This window comes from Perissodus microlepis, chromosome 14 (assembly GCF_051167445.1).
Source record: "Perissodus microlepis isolate ML-2025 ecotype Zambia chromosome 14, ASM5116744v1, whole genome shotgun sequence".
In the NCBI taxonomy this organism is placed as follows: Eukaryota; Metazoa; Chordata; class Actinopteri; order Cichliformes; family Cichlidae; genus Perissodus; species Perissodus microlepis.
The window spans coordinates 27,253,801-27,275,652 of record NC_140474.1 but is presented as its reverse complement, the minus strand read 5'-3'; the positions used below and the strand labels follow the sequence as shown (position 1 = coordinate 27,275,652).

The window sequence follows — 21,852 nt, the reverse complement described above, 5'->3', positions numbered from 1 at the left end:
CATCCTCCTTCCCCTCTTCTCTTCTTCCTTTCCATCTCTGCTCTTCTTCCTTTGCTGCTCTTACCTCCACTCTTCTCATTTTCTCCTTCTCCTTAATCTCACCCATTTGTTCTCCTTCATTTGTTCCCATGCTATCCTGGTCTGCTCCCAGCTCACTCATTTATCACTTGTTTTTGCTTTTTTCTTCTCTTAACGACACTTACTATCTTTTTGACTCCTTTTTGTCCCTGTTTCTTTACATGTCCTATCCTCTGGATAACCTTTCCAGTTAAGCCCCCCCCACTGTATCCTTACCGTAGATCCTAATTGGAATGAGTAACAGGCTCCCACGTCAGTGACTTCTTGGCTCAGTCTGGCTCCTGAAGACTAAGATGTATTACCCTTTTTGCTCATCCACCCCCTGAGTGATGGGGCCTCTCCTATGACTCTCCCAGCACACTTAAACAACAAGTGACACACAGGCACAGAGAGATGCACACACACCTAGATAACAGTAGTATTAAAGGTTTGACAGAGCGTAACATGTGACCTTTTTTTGTTCACGTAACCTCCCAGCGTGATGTGTTTTGCTCATGGAGCCAACTGGGGCATCATGATTTATGATGAGAATGTAATGCCCCCCACCCTTATCTCGTGAATCTTGCTAAAAACGGAACCACTGGGATCATCTTTAATAATTTAAGCCTGAGTTAGATTCTCTTCCTGCTTTAAACATGGTTTCCTCTTTTCTATTTATAAGAAAATAAATGTTTAAGTTCAATATTTTGTGTTGATTGGTTGCCTCCTGCTGGTTTGTCTGAGTTCTACAACTGTAGTTAAAATTTTTTTTTAAATCAAATCTGTTCAAATATATTTGTTTATGAACGCAGTAACCTATTTATGATATTAAACCTAGAAACACAACCTAGTGGAGCCGTACACTGGACAGAAACCTGTAAAAATAAATATTACTTAAATATTACTGGTTATATTACTTGTCATTTGTTTATTTGGTATTTATTTTGTTTGTTTATTGATGCCCCACCCCACAAAAAAAGTATAATAAAAATACAGTGTAAAATTTTATTAGCAGTCCCATTGAGGGTTATGGGGATGGTTTTAGTTCTCCAAAACACGCCGACTTTAAGTAGAGTATTTGCAATAGCAGAAGTTAAAAAATAGCACTGCTCAGTCTTTTTTTTTTCTTTTTTGGTATTGTATGTAAAAAGTAAGCGGTGTATGGGGAACGTGGATGAAAACTAACTGGGTTGTCCAGTCTTTCTCGACGGTCACATGACGGTCTTACGGAAATTCTTCGACAGTAAAATGATCCGCGTTAAGGCAGAAAGGACAAAGGTGTAGCCTTCAAAGTAAAACAAACAGTCGGCTAAACTCGCCGCGGGTCTGTTTATTTTGAAAGGAAAGCACTTCCTTCACTTGCACGTAAGTGCGGATGCATGCGCGTAGCCGCTGCTGCTCTTCAACAGTGAGAAAAAAATAAAGTGTTATTCGCTGTTCGGCGTCGCAGTTGTGTCTTCTAATCCCACCTCGAAGGCAAACCCACTCCTGACGTGTCTCAGTGACACGGACACTGAAGACTGGAACGGGTAAGTGGATAACAGGAATTTAAAAACTATTTTTTCCTCCAGCACAAGAGAAACTTTCCTCGAGCCACTGCTTAGAGGAGAAACGTGAACTCAGCGCTTTTAAACGCACTCACTGTGAGGGGGTCCGCACTAAAAAAAATGTTGCTGAGGTTATTCTTAGGCGCAGACTGTTAGCTCTGAATTTATTACTCAGCGACGCATGAACCTATTCTTTTTTCCAATGTGCTTCAGCGACTGTGTCCACTTCTGTTTTTAGAAGTAGACTAATTGATGAAGAAGAGTTTGATTGGATTAATGTGAACCCTTTAGCGGTTTTCCCAGACTGCTCTATTTTTTTTCTCTGGTAAAAGCGAACTTGCCTACGACGGGACTGTTTATCCCCAGTGGAATTCATTATTTCTAATCTGGGCTCCATTACACGGATGGTTTTAAGATGAAATCAGTTGTTTATAGATTGAGTAACTGGTTCCCAGCTTGAGACGAAGGAAGCATCTATAGAAATTCTCAGAGCTGTGTATATAATGGAGCAGGTGGATTTTTGTGACAGGTGATCATGCAGGCTTTAGTACAGCAGACCCCCCCGCCAAAAAACAAAAAAGCAGCGAGGTAGTTGCGGAAGATTTCTTAAACAGCTTATTTCTGCTTTTTTTTTCTCTCCCACAAACGGACAAGAGTCACCTTATGAACAGAAGTTCATAAGGTTTGATCAATAGTGAAACGGTAAACGTGTTGGCAGATAAGTTATTAAGAACTACAGACGTATGCTTTTCCTGTTCCTTTGAAATAATTTCCCTTTTGATACAAATGTGCTCCGAAAGGTTAATAACATTTGCCTGTGGGCTCAGGGCTTTAAAATAGATTGCATTTTTGCATGACTGATTTGATCAGTAGACCCTTAAAGGTGGTGAATACAAATTTTTAAGTAGTTTTTTTTCTTTCTTCTTTTTGTTTTTCTTCTTTCTTGCTGAGGAAGAAGTTCTTCAACCATGAAAAACGATGTTCCTCTTCGTTGTGGTTCACTAGATATGATTATGCTGCAGAAGCCTCCTAGTTGCAAAACTGTAAAGTAAATAAAAGTCAGTCATTTTTATCACTGCCATATCAAAGATTGAGCAAGGCACTTCGTCTTACCATGGAAAGCGGATACCGATTTATCGCTCTGAAGGGCAAGCCAAAAAAATCCACCCATTAAATGTCATTTTTTGCAGATTGGCAAAAATCGCTATCAGACAGTATCATGGCCCTACTGACCTTATTGGTCCTGCAGTGAAATGGAAATGGGAAATGACTAAGTATGTGGCTGTCTGCCTTTGGCTTTCCTGTGCATGCTGAGAATCACATACTGTAATATTAAAAGATGCATATCAAGACGCAAATACACATCTGTCTGTCTCTATAAAATGTGCCTTCTATCACACAACGGGAAGTCTGGAATAAGCCACGGCTTGCAAATCATAGTCAGAAGTTTTAACTTAGCAAGATTTCTTTAGAGGAAACCGTTATTGGCACTTATGTCATGTTTGAGATGCAGTGTCGGTTAATATCTGTCATCGTCTTTCTTTATCCACTTGTGTCATCAGCTTTTGTGCCTTTTTTTTTCTCCTCTCTGTCTCACTCGCACACATGATTGTTTGCTTCTGAATAACCCTGAAACGAGGTGAGAGGACACTGACCTTAGCAGACAACTGAGCGCTTCATATTTTAAGGTTTTGAAAGTGTACAACAAACAGCTGTCTACTGAAATTAGAAATCTGCAGCCTTAAATGAATCCCTCTAATTTCAGCCAAATTTTGGCTGGCTGTCCAAACAGTGCTGGGAGTCTGCTTTAGTCAAAGGAGCTGCTTGAATAAATGCAGTAGGCAGGAGAATTCACATTTACTGACTTGTTGTTGTGTTTTGTTTTGTTTTTTATCAGAAGGCTGCTTAAAAATTACAGCTTCAGGTTTGATTTGATTTAAATGAAGGTTAGCCTAATAGCATCAGGAGACTCTTGTTCATGTTAACTAAAAAAAAAAAAAATCCCATCAGCTTAACTTTTGTTTCACTTCTTACTTTTCATCTGAGATCTTTATAAACTTAACAGTGAACTGCCTGAGTGTAGTGTAGTGACTACCTGACGAGCAAAAGATCCCCAGTCCTTGACTGGGAGGAGGCACAAATCCCTGAGAGGGGAGCTTCAACTTCGCCAATACAAATATGTGGATCCCTCTGCTGTGATGACCCCTGAGGGTTTAGTTTAGTTGTTTTTATATTGTGAAAGTGAAGGTGGGGGGTGGGTGGTTGCACCTCGTGAGGTAGAGCAGGTCCTCTATTATCAGGTTGCTCTCCGATTTATTTAGTCCCAGAGGAAATTATCTGAAAGATTTCCTCTGGGACTAAATACATTAATAATATGTTCTGATTCTGATGATTGATTCTGATTCATCAGAGTATGAATGTGTGTGAATGTTAGATAGAAAGCACTTAGATATAGAAAAACATGCTTTTACTTCAGATAACTTTGGTGCAATTCTTAGGCTAAATATAATAGTTTGGTTAGGTTGGGTTGCCGTGGGAAACCTGCTGAAATGTTGCAGCCCTGGGAGTAAGGGGTAAGTGTGTGTGCATGTGTGCGTGCACACATAAGGTTATTCACTAGAGGACATTGTTAAGATGCATTGCTGTGCTGGCTGCACTGAGTCACTATTCAGTCCTAATTGAAAGTGGGCTGAAAGCAGCAGTGTGTCTGGTGATGGGTATCTGACTCATGTCTCTTGTATATGCTGTGTTTTTCAGCAGCTCCTATAAGGACGACATCCGTCTAAAACTCTGGAGATTAAATGAAGAGTTAAGGCAGTGCAAATCGTTAAAAGCTGGTATATTGAGCAGCAGCCGTAGAGCAAGCAGCTTCATTCTTTACCACCTGATCTGAAAGATCAGACAGTGTTACAGTGAGAAATTAATTATGGACTTAGTCATTAAGTCCATTAAGGTGAATGCAGATTTGCTCCATGTTAACTGCATGTATTGTATTGTATTATATTTTTGAGTTAGATCTCACTGTAGATTGTAGGGACTTTAAAAAAAAAAAAAAGTAATCTTGGCCTGTTCTCCACAGACTTGCTTTTCAGTCTTAATCTAGGAAACAAGGGAAGAGGAAGAGAGAAGGAAACTATGAGTCCCAAAGGACATTGACCAGCATCTAATGGATGATGTTGTAGTTACTCTTGTATAATATGTTTCTCATTAGTTTTTGTTTTTAGTACACCAAATTGGACATGTTCTAAATTTCTCAAACACATCATGGACATTTCTGTACTGATGTACATGGATACTGTGGATAACAGTAAGGATACTTTGCGTTATGGCCTTTTTCCATACACAGTATGAGTAGAAAGGAATAGAAGTTTTGAAGTTGTACTGATTGTACTGGTTTTGTAGACAAAGGAATATGATATTTGGATTGTATATCGATCTGATCTTGACTAGTGTGATGGTGACAACAGCTGATCTATTGAACCATCTATTTAATTCAGTCCTCTGCTGGCTAAGCCAAAAGTCATCAGTAGTTATTAATAGGTAATCTGATCTTGCATTGAGAAAACTAACAGGTGGTATTTCAGAGTAACAGTACCAGCGGCTTTATTTTAATCGTTGCCCTACTGTAGTTTGTGGCTTTACTGTGGTCAACTGGCTCAACTGAAGCGTTCAGATGACTTTTTGTTTTCTTTTTTGACAGCTCCTTTCGCTCTGTGGCTCTGTCTCGTTGGTTCTAACAGTTGTATCACTTATTGGGAGTTTTCATTGCACTCACTGTAGCATAGCGTCTGTTGATCAACTCCATTGATAGAATTTCACTTCACCTCTTTCTTGTCAGTTTCAGTCCACATGCGATACAAATGTGTATGTATGTGTGTAGTTGTATTATCAGTAAGACCGAAAGCAGAAAAAGGAGAAACTGGGACAACTTTAGTAGTGATTTTAAGCTGAAATGAGACTAGAGCAAAAAAATATGATAAACAGAAAATATTTGATGTTGATCTGTATGCTTCGGTGACGAATGTAGCTCATTCATTAAATGCTGGTATCAGATCTGTGCTCAACATCTGCAGGTACCCTAAGACAGGGCACTGCTAACTTAACAAAAGTAGGAAAAATTGGATTGATGCATTGCTACTAATTGTATCAACTGATGTTATCCATTTGGAGGGATAGCTCCTCACTACCATATCCCAATCCCCATAAGTGCCTTTGAAATAAAGTGACGGTTAAATGCTGTTAAGGTATGCGTTGGTTGGGCTGTTTGGCTGTAATTCAGCAGAGTTGCTAATGCTCATGCCAGGACCAGCTGTCCCGCTACCAGATGTTTGGGGTCGGCCTGTATCTTTGGGTTTAGAAGAATTCCCACTTGTTGGAAGGCTTTTGTTGTTGGCAGGCTTAGGAAGTGTCAGCTTGACCCCGTCGACTCTTCTCTCTGTTCCTCCTATGCTACTCTGCCCACCCCTTCAGGATAACACGAACAGTTACACAGGAGAGGAACTTTTGGTAAATTCTGGATTTTTTTTTTTAAATTTAAATTTTGGTAAGTTCAGGAATTCTTCAAATGCCAACTCGGTTAATAGTCTTCAGCATTATTAGAAAACATTTCATTTTGACCCCTGAGAGAAATGGCATAAAAGAAATTGTGACTTGTGTAACACCAAACCAAAGTGTAGTGGTTTAAGAGTGATCATCTAGATTGTAATACATCCCTAATTTGTAAACAACCATCAGTGGGTAGAAATAACATTACTTCATAGTATGCCACATATCAGGTCATCATAATCTGGCATCCTTTGCACCTTAAAAAACTGCTTAACATTATTCATAACACAACCATTGCCTGTATGTCACATATACATTTACGTATATGTTTGTTTCCAAGTTATGGGGATATAATCTGTTGTGATTGCATATGTCCACTTAAATAGTTTAAAATTTACAACATGACCATATTGCAGGGGTCCGTGTGTTGATGTGATGGTATTGCTGATTACATCATTGTTTGCTTAGTTCATGGTCCAGATTTTGACCAACAGTCATTTTGAATATCTGTGAAATATACTGATATTTATCAGTATCACTATTTAAAATATTTAGTTTGTTCAAAAAGTCTGTTTCAAGTCCAAGTTTATTTCTATAGTACATTTTAAACAGCCTCAAAGTGCCGTACAAGTTATACAAAATATACACCTAAATGTAACAACACTGAATAAATGTACACTAAAACTCAAAAGAAGCAAGTAAGTCTGCGTTTGCATAATAAAAGCTAGGGTACTCTGCTCAACTAGACCTGAAAGCAAGAGAGTGGGCAGCTCTTATGTAAAGAGGTAAGTTGTTCCAAAAATTAGATCCTTTTCAGGGATGGTTCCCATCGCCTCTGCTTTTAAGCCTGGATCTTGTCCAAGAGGAGCTGGTTCATAGACGCCAGTGGCTGGTAGAATTGTAGGGTTTCAAAAGTTCTGTAAAGTAAGTGGGTGCCAAACCACTGAGATGCTAAAAACAAGCAATACAATTTTAAACTGGACCCTGAAATTGACTGAAAGCCATTGCAAGAAGGCCAGTAGAGGTGTAACATCATCACAACGTTTCTTTCCGGTCAAATCTCAAGCTGCTGTTTCGAAACTTGCAAGTAGGACTCAAAGCAGGGCTCGCAAAATTTCAAAATCCCTGGTAGCCCTTCGGGCAGACACTCTTCAGTTTTTGGTAGCCCAAAATAAATTTAAGTAGCCTGAAAAAAAAAAGAGGACAATTTTTTTGATTGACTTAAAAAAATAGTTAAAACACAAATTACAACAACTGTATAAAAATTACAATCATTAACTCAAATATTTGGTTCTAATTGAACAGAAATTTCTATGAATTTGTAAGAAGTGTGTAGAACATGAATCAGTCTGTGTCAGATCCTGAATCTGAAATTTCCACTGAAGTCAAGGGTAAGAGGCAAGTGGAACCAAGATCTAGGCCATTTGCTTTGTTTGCAAAGACTGCTAAATTTTGCCAAAGGTAGTTCACTCTTTGCAACATAGCACGCTGTTCTAAACAGCTTTTTCTTCTGCGTTTCTTCTGGACTTCTTGTTGTGCTTGGTTTATTTTTGGTATGTTTTTTGCAATTGGCGTTTGTTCTGGGAAAGATACTGCAGACTGAGCAATAATGCATTTCTTGCATTTCTCATGGGTTCTAATGGGGTCTTTCTTAAAATTACTGGTCCCAGTAACAAAGGTGCTTGTCGACTCAGAAATTGAGGGAAACTCAAGACACACCCGGCAGAACATTATGTTATTTAGCTCGTCATATTCATATTCCATGAAACCAAAAAAGCTGCGCTTTTGTTTTTGCCTCATAGTCTGATTTGCCGTAACTTTTCCGTTTTGTGATCAGCTTTTCTTTGGCTGTCCCTTCTTCACCCTGACCTGTCTTATTTGGCTGAGCAGAACTAAAATACCTGCGTAAATCCATCTGCTTTTACACACACACTTGCATAATGATCAGTGATTCTCTGTGCAATCAACCTCTATCACATGTTTAAGCTTGCTGCGGGAGATTTCACTTGCCACGTTTGAATAGTACGGTAAGCTACTGAGTGATAAGACGATGTCAGAGGAATTGGTGCGCAATTAATCTGTCACTCACCAATCAGTAGCTGCCGCTCTCTATTCACAGTTTGCGTGATCGCAAAGTGAAAGTGAAGCAAAAAACAAGCGCAAATTCAAACGCGAGTTCAATATGTCACATATTGACAGTGGCTCATCGATGCCAATGACATAATTGCCCAGCTATGTTTGCGAAAGAATGCAAAAGCATTGACATTTTTTTTTTTTCTTTCTATGATAGCCCGACGGGCAGGGCTGAGATGGATTTTGGTAGCCCGACCGGAAAAATCGCTAGCCCGACGTCCTGGGGCTAGCGATTTTGCGAGCCCTGCAAAGGCATGCTGGATTATACTTCTCAAATAATGTCTTCTGTGTAGGCAGTAGGGCTGGAGTAAAGCTGTGAGAAAGCTATGTGTTTCTGTGGTTTACCCAAGCCTATAGATTACACTCGCAGCAACAAATGGCAAAAATATGTGTGGCAGTTCATTTGAATTGCAATTGTAAGCAGGTGTTTGTATTCACCATCACTTAAATGCAGATTTAACACGTACACATTTCAGTGTAAAACTCACTTCTCGTTCTTTTCTAACGGGGTGAGGTCACGTGCTGCACTGTACAACATTGCAAGTGCAGTTATCAGCCAGTCAAATGTTGCTCTTTGAAATGCTTTAGCACTGCCACTCGCTGATCAAAATTGATTATGAAAATACTCCGAGAGCTCCTTCTGTTGTTCTACATCAAAATGAAGGAGAAGACGATTGTAAGTAATCGGCCCTATTGTTTATGAATAAAGTTAAATACATTCAGCAAGCCTGGCCGGTACTAATGGCTAATCGAAGCTTGATTAGCTTGCTTTGTGAAATGAAAAATACAGAGGGACACATGAATGTGCTTCGGGTGTTTTAGTATGCACCTTCAAAAACGCTCACATAAAACCGAAATGGCCCAGGCTAGAAATGTGGACGACTAGTCAACCAAACGTCAAACAGTTGCTGCCCCATGCTAGTCAGCTCACAAAATACTGGTGGGTTAAACATCTTATTCTTATTTTAGTGATGCACTAAACGGTTAATGGTTCAGAGATATTACGACACCCCCAGTCACTGTCTGTGGCTGCAGCTCCGACAGACGTCAGCAACATTTAAAACACGATCTGAGTAATGAGGATTAATTAAGCTCCTAGGATCACGTGTAGTATTTTGGGGATTTCTGTCTTTTAGACTAGGTGTCTAGTCTAACTTTATTTTCTCTTATTTAAATGACTTGCAAATTATACGCTAGGCTCAGTGAATGCGATTCTAGTCCATGCTGGTGAATGTCGTGGTGGATACAGCAAGGTTTATGCTATTCTAGACTGTGTTGTTACACATTCGGCAGTATGAGCATGTAAGTGAAATATTTAGTCTTCGAATCAGAACAAAGACTCTCCTCGCTTTGTAAAAACTAGCACAAGACGTGCAATATAAAAAGCTTGTTTCTTAGTTTAGGACCAGTGAAGTGTTAAGAGTAAAAAAACAACACAGCAGTTGTTGTGGCTTTTTAAAAACCACATGACTCATAGTGTGACAACTGGCCATACAATGGTAGTCTTTGCATTTTCTTTTTTAAACTGTGTGGCATACTGTACGCAGCCCTGCCACACTATTTATGTGGTGTGTTTACAAGTACAGCAGAGGGATGGTAATGTGTTTTATGTGTCACCAACATTGTTGCTGAGAGGCCTTTAAATTCTTTTAATAAGCGATAAAGTTCAGTAGACATCACTTTGTCTCATAAATCACTATTATATACTTAAAAACTGCAGATTCAGACAGTAGATGAGGTTAAATTTGATGCCAACCAGCACTGTGATGAGTGCGGACAGTGGAGCACCCTGGGTATCTCTGTGTGTTGGATTAATGGTGAAATTGAGGCGCCCCTCACACACAGACGCACCTACACACAATATCATTAGGTGAGCACTTGTTTTAGAGTGTGTGAACAGGCTCCAACAGTGGGCCTTGACCATGTTTTTCCTTCCTGCTTGTCAGTATGTGCGTGTACTCGCCTAGGCAACAAAATGCCCCATTGTGGAGAGCACAGAGACCCTGTTATTGGCAGCTCTCTGAGTGGGAGGGAGGGGGAGATGAACGGAGAGACAGATGAATTGAATTCAAATTGCTGACTGGAAACTGAAGAAAAAAAGAGATAAATAAAAAGGAGAGGCACAGAGAATAGAAAAAAGGAAGTCAGGGGTGATAATCAACCTGAATTTGCAGAATTAAGGAGGAACCTGATATTTTCTGTGTTCATGCACACTCTTTGTCAGTCTTTTCAGCAGTTAAAATAATTAGCAGTTTTGTGAATATTCTGTTTTGGTGTAAAATTAAAGACCACAGTCAGGTTCATCTTTCTGAATATAGTACAGCAATAGGTTCAGGTTATGTTTAGACTAATGAACTGCAAACACATGAAGCATTTATCAAAGTTCATAAGTATTTTGCTTAGAACAGCTTTAAGTCTTAATGGCTTAAATTTTGAGGTTTTGGTCCATATTTACATGATAGGATCAAACAGTTGTTGCTGATTTGCTGGCTGCAAATTCATTTTGAGATTCTTCTGTTCCACCACATCCCAAAAGTGCTCTATTGGAGTGAGAGCCAGTGACTGTGGATGCCATTTTTGAGTACAGTGAGCTCATCGTCATGTTTAAGAAACCAGTTTGAGATGATGCAAATGCTGTGTTATCTTGCTGTAAGCAGCCACCGGAAGATGGGTACACTGCGGTCATAAAGGGATGGACATGGCCAGCAACAATACTCAGATAGGCTGTGGTGTTAAAATAATGCTCAGTCAGTACTAAGGAGCAAGCTACCTCCATGCCTAAATGCACTGAGTTGCTGCCATGTGATTGGCTTATTTGCATTAATGAGCGTTTGAACAGTTGTACCCAATAAAGTGGCAGGTGAGTGTCAATTGAATAGCAACCTAATTGAAATTGCCTTCAAGAGGCAGACAGACTTAGAACAGCTGACAAAGTAATGCTTTTTATGTTGAGATGCACAAACTGATATCAGCTGACGTAAGCTAAGTGTTTCATGATGTGATGCATGGGCACAATACTCAAGATTACATATTTCAACAGTATTGTTTCACTTCTCTACTTTACATCTGCTTTTACCTTTTTCATGTCTTGATTAGTGCAATGGAGCCACTATTGAGGGGCTACAGATGTTTATCGAGTTAAACAGGCACAACTGTGAATGATAGCGTTAAGCTTAACTACAGTGTTCATGTTTACCACTTATTGTGGTTTTCCCCGCAGACACCCACGCAGATGCCCAGATGCAGCCAATCATGGGTTTCTCTGCAACAAAGTGCTGATTTAAGATGGTGAAAGATGCTAACACTTGCTGCTCACTCGTTAGACACTTTTTGCTCAGTTTGGTGAGTAACGCCTCAGTGAAGGGGCTGAAGACCAATCAGACTGTTTTTCATTGGGTTGTTTTTTGAGTTCCTCAATTCAAAAATGGGAAGCATTTTGATTGGAGAGAAGAGAGCAAGATTCACACTGTCTGTACGCTGTGCTCTGAGTTGTTAGAGGAAACTTTGGACAGGAAATGAAATGCATCACATTGGCAGCCGGTACACTGTCTTATATCATACTGGGCTGGTGACTATGACTTCACTCAACCTTAACAACTCTGTCTAATCACCAAACCGAATCAGGTTTATATAATGCTTTAAATATCTTCTCTTTTGCATGTTCTGTTGCTAGTCAGTGAGCTAAAGTGTCTGTTAATAATGCTTAGGTGTGTATCTTTAAATTTTAAACTTGTCAGTAAAAAAAACCAAACTAAACAGTTTCTATCAAAGGAAAACTCATAACCATCTTGACATGATGTTACATCTTCTGATGGCCTTCACTAATTATTGATGGATCAGACCAAGTTAATGAGCGAACCTTCCCTTTAGTTTAAACTCAAATACACACCTGTTAAGTTTTGCGACCAGACATTTCACAACCTGTCCATAGTTTGACTGCCTACCAATATACCCACAACAGCCCTTGTGGTCATGCAAGTAATAGAAATTCTAGTTTGGTGTAGTCTTACTCTATTTATTTTCTGATATCCGCCGTGTGATACTTGCATGCAAACTTGTGACGAGGAAAAGTTCTTACCGTAAATATCATATAATTTGTGCAAGTCAAATGTTTTTAGTCTTATTAAACATATTTTCTTGTTATGTGAGATTTGGAGAATAAAGTATAAACTGTTTTTTTTTTTTTCTTTTTGAATAGTATATTTTCAGTCAGGCATGTTTTTGTTTTTTAGTGAGCTGAACAGTAAAGAGGTTAAAGTCATCCACGCATATTTTATTTTTTCTTGTGATTGTATCAAGTGAAATATAGTTTTGTGTGCAAGGGTGTGCGGAGGAAAGACTGTGTTTGCGGCTCTTAATGGGAAACCGACAGCTTCCCCTGTGGTCACAAGTAAGAGGCAGGAAGATAAAAGGCAGAGTGACTGCAGAAGGTTTTTGACTATCGATTTAGAAAAGCTTGTACCTTCCCACGTTATAGAACAGTCGAGAAGAACTATTGGAAATATTTTTACGCTCACTGAAGTTGTGCATCGGTATAGTCTTTATTGAGCTATTGATTGTGGTTGTTACGTTTTTGCGCTGTGTGAGTGCTGGTAGATGACATCTACTGTTAATCAAAGCCTAACATTTTCACAGATTTGCGTAGAAGCTGTTCTTGGACATTTTGAATACAGACACAAAGTGCCATATCTATATTATCATAAAAATCATCCTCAAAACTAGTTAATTTATTCCAAATAAGTCAGTTTTACTTTACTCCAAAACATTAGGGTTAGTGTTTAGGCCTTGGGTCATCACCGGTGATAAAAAAAAAAAAACTTACGGTAATACCTTGATGACAGTGCTATGAGGAATTTTAGTGGTTTGCAGGAAGCTGAACATGACTGAAAGGCTTACGGAGAATTTAGAGACATGCTTTCTGTGCCAATACTCATTGTGCCACTTACACTTCCTCCCTTAGTAGTCTGTTGCGATAGTGCAACAAAACTGACTAGTTTAGAAACTTAAAGAAAACATGTTTAGGCAGAGAAATGCAGACTTAAATGGCAGTTTCTTCTACTTTGTGTTCAACCTTTTTATACACACACATGTCAATGGACTAATGTGACACCACTTATAAGAATGACTGAACTACTATTGAAGTTTACTGTTGTGGCGACTCAACTTCCTCTTCTACCTGGGAAAGAAACATCCACCACATGTTGCATATAACTTTGCTGCAGTTGTTTAGACACTTAATAAAAATAGCAACTTCTTGAATTATGGTTATGATTGCACTATTCATTACTGATCACGATTTATCTTTAGAACCACACATATTAATGCAGGCTGACATATTTCCCAAGACAGGATTTGCCGCATTCATACTTGCATGACACACACACACAAACTAAAATAACACAAACCACAAACTAAAACAAGGTTTTCAGGAAATCATTTTAAAAAATGTCATTGCTTTGGAGAGTTTTTGTTTTAATTTTTGCTTGTTCCCTGATGGGATGCATTGACACGTCTCCTTGTTCTGTTTCTTCTGCAGGTTGTGTAACCATGATCTGATGCATTAAGGTCTGCATTTTCTCCGTGGACTCTCACGAGCAGCACATACAAACACATCAGCCATGTCTCAGTCTGAATCCTGTGCCAATGTGGGGGAGTGGCTGGGCGTACTTCGCCTGGAGCAGTATTCCGATGCATTTCAGAGTGCCGGATATGCAACATTACAACAGTGTCGCAGCCTCACACCAGAGCAACTGGAATGCATTGGTATCACCCTGCCAGGTCACCAGAGGCGCATCTTGGCAAGTCTGAACAAAACACATGGGAATCATGACGCTCACACCATCGGACCGTTTGAGAGATCAGAGGAAATGGGACAAGCTGAATTTCTGGGGGGAGATAGACCATTGCCTGTCCCACCATATGAAAAATCTCTCCTTCAGGACAATGTGAAGCAAGATGGAGAGACTTTGAGACCTACACCTAGGAAACGAGAAACGCCAGTCCCCAGAGAAAGACAAGTATCCAGAATGCAGGAGAGCAGCGGTGAAGGAGAGAAGCCGGTTCCTGGGAAAAGACAGATGGTACCTAGAAATGACGGGGAGAAAGAGAGGGATGGAGGGATAGATAGAGAGAGGAAGAAACCTGTGCCAAAAGAAAGGACTAAGTTTCGCTCTACTACTCCAGACAACTTGGACCCTAGCCCCCCTCCAGCTTTGGACACTTCTTTGCCCCCTGTTCCCCCCCGAAGCACACCAAACTGCCCTCCACAGCCCTTCACCTTACCCCCTGTTCAAACCTCTGGCTCCCCTAAACTGGAAAGACGAGAGGTCAGGGCTCCAGCTTTACAATGCCGATCTGTGTCCCCCAGTTCCACATATACACCCCCCCAACCACCATCCCACCATCCAGACCTCCCTTCTACTGCAAATAGGCCTCAGACATTAGCCATTCAGCCGAATGCCCAATACCTAACTATCGATGGAGGAAGAAAATCTTCACCTGTTTCTCCCATCCACTCCCCTTGCAGTAGAAATATTCCACCTCTTCCTCCAAAGGCAGGAATAGCATCTAAAGGCCCTCCACCAATCCCTCAACGGTTTCCTGTTCAGTCTCCCAGAACTCACAGGTAAGGCTCCATTTGAATGCAGATGCCTCATTTTGCAAAAAGATGCACATTAACCACTGAGTTTATTACAGGTAAAAAAAGATGAGCCTAAAAATATGATAAATCCCACAGGCTAGCGCTTGCTAGCTGTCTCCCTCACAAACATACACACACATGCTCTCTCTCACCACCATTATCTGTATTACCACTGTTAACTATGTGTTTTGATAAATGATCAAAAACCCTCTCAAATGTTACCAGTGGATTGTGGCGCCATCTACAGGCCAAGCTTGAAAAGTGCATCTCTTGTGTACTTTACCATGATGACACGCAAAATTTACTGGGGACTTTTGAACACTTCCTGAAAGTAAAATTAGACACTTCCTGAAACTGAAGGGTCGCAGCACACTTGACTGGACATAAAGTTCTGTGGCCTTCTGAATACGGAAATACGTCGACAAGGCTTCATCTGAGCAAACTGCAACCCCTGTGTGAAACTGTAGTCTATTTTAAAGTTGCTCTTAACTTACTACTGAGCCCTTTCTGGTTAGTGTTTGTTTTTTTTTTCAAAGGTTCTGTGGTAAGCGTTTCTGCCCTTATGAGTTAAAGTTTTGCGCAGGGAGTGTTATTTGGCAGTTTCTTCATAGTCATTTTTACACTGATGTATTTGCAATAGTGTGAATTTCCAATTAGCACACTGAAGGCCACACATTTTCCCTTAAGCAGCAGAATTTTCAGCTGCTTTCACTGATGATACTTTGGCAGTAATATGTTATATCTCAGTTTGTGTAAATCCTTCTGAAATCACACCGGCTGAACAGCTTTTTTCTCCCTTTTTGCTGTATTGCTTTAATGAAAGGAAACCAATGCTTTGACTCCAGTACATTTAATAGCACATTTATTATGAGCAATACAAACATGTTTAAAAAGGAAACTGGCTTTTACAGGGAGGGAGGAAGCCACGGTTGAGGGCACATAAGCAGTAAAAAAAAACTGTGACAGACACGGAGGGGAAAGACGGTGAGGATTAACGGCAGAGAGCACAGCTACACTGTGATGCATTACCAGGAACTACTGTCTGAGTTTTTGTAGCCTTGAATATTCACACACTCTTGTTGCTGCATTGCCTCCTCCCCCTTTTGGTTAACTAGTTTCCTCCTGCTTTGTGAAGAGTTTGTGTTTGTATCATCATGGAAGAGGAATCCTTTTGAGCATGTCAGGACAGGTAACATTTATATAAATCATATCTGTATCCTGTCTATACTTATTTTTAGCATTCACTCTCTCTTTCCCCCGTCGACACTCTTCTTGCTGTGGGTTTCAAAACAAGCAAGCCTTCCTTTTTCTTTTCTATAGTTTGCTTCATCTTTTCTGCTGTGTTGGTGATGTTAGTGACACTTCTGTTGCGCCTACTCCATGAATTTGTTTTACCTTCACAAGAATAAGGCAGGTTACAATTGCAGTGATACTGGATGAGACCCTTCTCTTGTCCTGGGGCGATAGATGTGCTTTGGAAACTCAAACTACTGTTATGTTATCTGTATGTCTTTCAAGAAATCAAGTAAGGCAAGTTTAAGATGGTATTCTGGAGAGGCATTCATGGCATGTTTAGCTGACACGCAGGTCAGGTGTATTTTTAAGACAAAAACTATGTTCTTAGCTTTGCTAGTGACATAGTGACGGTTTTCTTCAGACATAAGCTATGAAGTATCTGAAATGCTAAGTCTAGCTTGCATTAAAGACCACAGTAACTGTGCTGTTAACACATATGTTAGCTTAGTGTCAGCACCACGACTTAAACTGCACTGTAGTCAGTTTTGTCACAAGAATAATTCTGCAATGCCTAAATAAGTTAAGAGATATTCAGCGTGGGAGGACAAAGGAGCAGTCGTTGTTTCTTCAGCCGACTGTCATATGTGAGCTAGCCGAGTCGTTAAATATAGAATCCAAGCTAGCAAAACCCCTCTCAGCACTCTTCCTCTGAGAAAAAGGAGGAACTGTGTCAATAAGGCAGTTTCCCGTCATTGTGAGGCTTTTGCATGTTTTTTTTTTCAGTTTTTTTTTTTTTTTTAAACTGAGGTATTTTAATAATTTCAAAGATCTTGTATACAGTCTTTAAAGTTTAATATTTAGTATGAGTCTAGTTACTTGATAAAATTCTACTTTGAACCTGCTGCCAAGTGCATGAAGTGTGTACTAATTTGTCCACAGGCACTGCTTCCTACATAAATGATACATGAATGGTATTTTTTTAAGTCAACAGCTCAATTCCTGTGTTCATTCAGCCCAAGGGCAATTTGACTTGGTGGTTTTTCACAACATGTCAGTGTTGAATGCTCAACTGTCTGACTTTAAATTGTGCCTATGAAGTGCATTTAATGGGAGCCAGTAAACAGTAATATTAGGGGGTGTTAGTGACACTTTCAGTGTATTTATTTATTTATTTTTTATGAAGTAAAGGTGATTTCCCTCTCATACAGAGCTAATATTTGTGAGCTAATAATCTGAAGATTTGTTTTGCGGTCTTCATGTTTCATCTCAGTGATCGTTTTTATGAGAACAAAATCCAAGCACATAAAAAAATATGAGGAATAAAGAGGAACTTTCACAATACTGGATAAACAGAAACCAGATGTACATGTTCACTCCTGACTTACCATCAGCACAAAGTGACGTACATGCACTGTTCGGTTAATGCGTTCATTTTGCAATCTTTGGCTTGGTGTGCATTCATGACTAACTCTTAAGGCCGCATAACTGACATACTATTTAGGAATGTGTATGTTTGGCATTTAAAAAACAATTGCATGAGTAAATCAAACATGATCTGCGACAGTGTTTGATGAATCAGTGTGTGTAATTTCCCATAATATCAGGTCTGAGCATGCGTGTATCTTGTGCATCTTTGGTGCAGAACAAGATGATATTTCAGATAATATCAGTTATCATGCAGTTGAAAGGGCTCAGTGAGAAAAGTAAAGTACTGCTTGGTAGTGTTCACAATGAGGGTGAGTTTGTGTTAGATCTAGATATAACGTGATGTGGCATTAGTGGTAATGGGGCTGTCTTTCAAGTGAGGTTGTCTATACAAGAGGGCAAAACTATAATGGTGTCTGTGTTCACGCTTATCGATGGCGTTTGCAATCTTTCGCTGTCTTTGAGAGATATTTCTCAGGTTTCTTTATGGAAATATTTTGCCTTTGTGCAATTAGTAAGTGAGTCTGTGGTAGAACCATATATGGTGTAAAAGATGGACCTAGCCACCATGACATTAACCACTGGTTTTGGACTCTACATTTTGAAGCTTTTTCAAATCAGACGCTGGCTTAAGTCGTGGGTGTCAAACTCCAGTCCTTGAGGGGCAGTGTCCTGAAACTTTTACATGTGTCCCTGTTGTAACACACCTAAAATAAAATTAGTAGGTCATTAGCAACACTTGACTGCATGCTGTGGTGGCAGTTCAACCATTTGATTCATGTTACAGCAGAGAGAATGACCATGGTGCAATAAAAGTACTTTTAGAAGTACATGTTCCCCAAACACTTACACTTTAAATTTACTTGAGTAGGGTTGGGGTTTGCCACCTCAGCATGCAGTCAAGTTCCATCCACCCCTGGTTTAAGTGGATGAGAGAGAGGAAGGGCGGCTCTGACAGTGACAGGACTTGTGATTGACAGTTTGGTGTCAGCATGCATTTTCGTGCTACTGATATTCCCCCATTTTGAAGCACGGTGCCACCAAGTGTTTTAAAACTGACTTGATATTTTAGTCAGTATGACCCAAAATGACGGCCTGAGCCCATAAACGCAGTAGGATAGTGTTGAAAGAGATAAAGCCAGAAAGCTGTTTTCCCATAGACTTCTATAGGAATGGAGTGTCTTTGCAGACATAGCTATCACTGTCTGTCAGGGGAAAAGCAAACATGTCCTTTTGATAGACTCCAGGTTTTTAGGCACTTATGCATTGGCTTCATTCTTCCAACCTGAAACGTATTTCCAAGTTTTATATGGTTCCTGAAGTAGCCTCAAGTAGCACCTAGAGGAAGATTTTTAACACTTCCATGTCTGCTTCATTTATCAGCTCTGGAGGTTGACCTCTTTTATAGATGGATTATACATCCTGTTGGGATTAAGCGTGAGAAATCCAAAATATATGTCGGACATTCAGCCTGACCTCATAACTTTGATACACCCCACCCCATAACTGTATTATGAGCATCACTATATGCACATATGGCAATGCATTCTACGTATGTATGTGATCATCAGAGTTATTATAGTTTTGTATTTGAAAATACCTAGTTTAGTTTCTATTTATCAATTCTATTAATTCTATTAGTTGACCCAATTATAATATCTATAACAAGCAGTGGGTTGCAGTCCTTAGGAAAATGTTGACTTTGCATTTGAATATTCAGAACATAATGACAGATCTCACAAGCACGTGTATCTGCATTTTCACTAACAAATTCCACATTTGTGGGTGAAACAGCCCACCCATTAAGAAGACATCTGTGGTCTTGACATAGGGAATTTCCTTTTTGTCATTCGCTTAAAAAATCATGCTTGCCCCCATTGAATGTTTTGACTCAGCTCACATAATTTAACCACACTTCAATGGGATTACCAAACAATTGATGGCTAAAGTTGATGGGGAGGGAAAGAAGATGAGCCTGTTTTTTCTCTTCCTGGTGTGCCACTTACTGGCAAAAAGGCCCTACCTTGTGTTTTATCAAAACAAAACCGTTAATAAGGGCAGATGAGCTGTGCCAGGTGCACAGTGCATTCTGAAAATGACAAAAACTGATATGATGAGCAGTGTTAAACACCAGAATGTATGACCTCAGCATATGTGTGGCACACGTAAGATATATTTGTCTGTGTGTTTGAGTTTCCTGAGTATACACAGGCAGCGTGAGTTTACAATAAGGTGGCATCACTTAAGTGAGGCAGGCTTAGGCTTGCTCTTTAAACCAGAAGTGCGAGTAAAAAACTAGACTTGTCAAGAGGAGAGCAAAGGAACACATGTTTCAGTGTCTGGGATTAGTTTTACTACAACTGTGGAATACTTGGGTTTCAGAGCAGCAGTCCCTAATTTGTACTAAATGAGGTTACCAGATGGATCCTTATTTTTCATTTTTCATTTTTTAAAAGTTACTTTATGGAGTTCTTCGAGAGTTATAACTTTAGGGAAAAAAGCTCTGCACAGCTTTGTCGCCAGCAAATTTTTGTGCCTGGAGTCAGATCTCACAAGGACACTTCAGTTTTTACTATTGAGTGAGAAAAGAGTTAGAGAAGAAGGGGTGTCTAACTACATAAACTATATATATAGAAATAGAAAGAAGATGAATAAAATCAGCCGCCTGCTTGGAATTTTTACCCGATCTGAGAACACTATGGCTTCCAAGGACTCATCCCCACCCCTCCAAACCTCTTTTGACCTGCCCTATTTTTCTCTATCCTCCAGCCCATCTCCCACCAAGACAGGCATGGATGACACGCTCAGAGAACAAACTCCAGAGATCCCACCTCGCATCAGGCCACCTAAAACTCAAGAAAGCCCACAACAGTTGACTCAACTTGATATACAGCCAGCTCTGCCTGCTAGGAGAATTCCCCAACCTCCCAGCGAGTATAGTAAGTAATATAATCAGCTTATGTTCCATTTTTAATTTTATTTTTTTGTGTGTTTCATCCCTTAATTACAACAATCGCTGTGGTAGATTTAAAAATACAGAACCTACAGTACTGTCCCTAGTCTTGCATCGTCCTCACTTCCTTATATTTTTTTTTTCACAAAAATGGGAAATAGGTGCAGTGATTTAATAAAAAGTGTGCCAACATACCTTGAAAATAAGCCAAAACAGAGTTTATAGAGTTCTAACAAGCTTGAAAGTCAGTGTTTGGTATGATCACCTTTATTCTTCAGCACAGCCTGAACTCTCTTGGGTGAAATTTCTTGTCATTTCTTTAAGTAGTCTTCAGGAATAGTTCTTTAGGCTTGTTGAAAGACATTGAAAGCTATTTTTCTTTGTTGGCTGCCTTTTGTTCCATTCTCTGTCAAGATGATCCTACAGTGCTTCAATAATGTTCAGGGCCAGGCTCTGAGGAGACCAATCCATGACTAATAGTGTTCCACTGTGTGTTTTTTCTTATCCATGTGTGCTTTTACTGCATCAGCAGTGTGTTTGGGATCATTGTGATGCTGAAAAATTAAGTTGCTGCTAATTAGACATTTTCCAGATTCCATTAATATCTTGTGTTTATGATGCTCAACAGCACATGACAGATCCTCCTCTGTCTTTTACCAATGGCTGTAGACATTCACTCTTGTACCTCTCTACAACCCAACCTCCTCTATATACCCATTTATGATCATTCCAGCAAAAATTTCAAAATTAGATTCATCGCTCTTCATCGCTCTATTTCTTAGAGGCATAGCTGGACTGGCCAACGGACATACCGGGCCGATGGTGATTTTTCGTTTGTATGGGCCGATGTTTTGTTGTTTGTTTGTTTGGGGTTTTTTTTGTAACGATATAAACAATGAAAGGTGGTGGATTGGCTAATTGGTTATGATCGACTCTGGGCTGGATAGATTACAGCCGACAAGGTCGAACTTTGAAGTTCCGTATTGAGCTGACAAGGAACACAGTTTGTCCCGTACTTCAGCTAGAATGAAAAAAGACACAAAGTTGGAGTAATTCTGCGTCTTTATGCTGTCAACTGCCTCTTCTTCTCTCATTCTCTCCCCCTCCCTCTCCTGTTGCTACTTCAATCATGAAACTGATCAATGATCAGCTGATCGGCTTTTCTGTCACAAGTCCCATCTCTCTTGTTCACCCACTTTGCGCCAGAAAGAGGAAACCGGCGGATTTCGTGCTAAACAACAACGGCGTGTTTAAGCTTGATCAGCTGTTGTTAGAATGTATTTAATATTAATTTCTAGTATCAGCTGATGTTTGCT

At 39.8% G+C, this 21,852-nt stretch overlaps 1 protein-coding gene across 5 annotated transcripts in view; it reads left to right on the top strand.

Moving 5' to 3' along the window:
• The first annotated feature begins 1,445 nt into the window (after window positions 1-1,445).
• The window catches only part of arap1 (ArfGAP with RhoGAP domain, ankyrin repeat and PH domain 1), a 62,430-nt gene continuing 42,023 nt past the window's right edge, over window positions 1,446-21,852 (top strand). For 2 of the 5 annotated variants that reach the window (XM_084951371.1, XM_084951373.1), the window contains exons 1-3: window positions 1,447-1,586; window positions 13,819-14,907; window positions 20,353-20,522. In XM_084951371.1, coding sequence (XP_084807497.1) covers window positions 13,901-14,907; window positions 20,353-20,522 — 1,177 coding nt within the window. In that variant the 5' untranslated portion in view covers window positions 1,447-1,586; window positions 13,819-13,900. Of the gene's footprint in view, window positions 1,587-11,502; window positions 11,625-13,818; window positions 14,908-15,921; window positions 16,112-20,352; window positions 20,523-21,852 lie in introns of those variants that run through there. The other 3 variants (XM_084951372.1, XM_084951374.1, XM_084951375.1) reach the window with 3 other exon arrangements.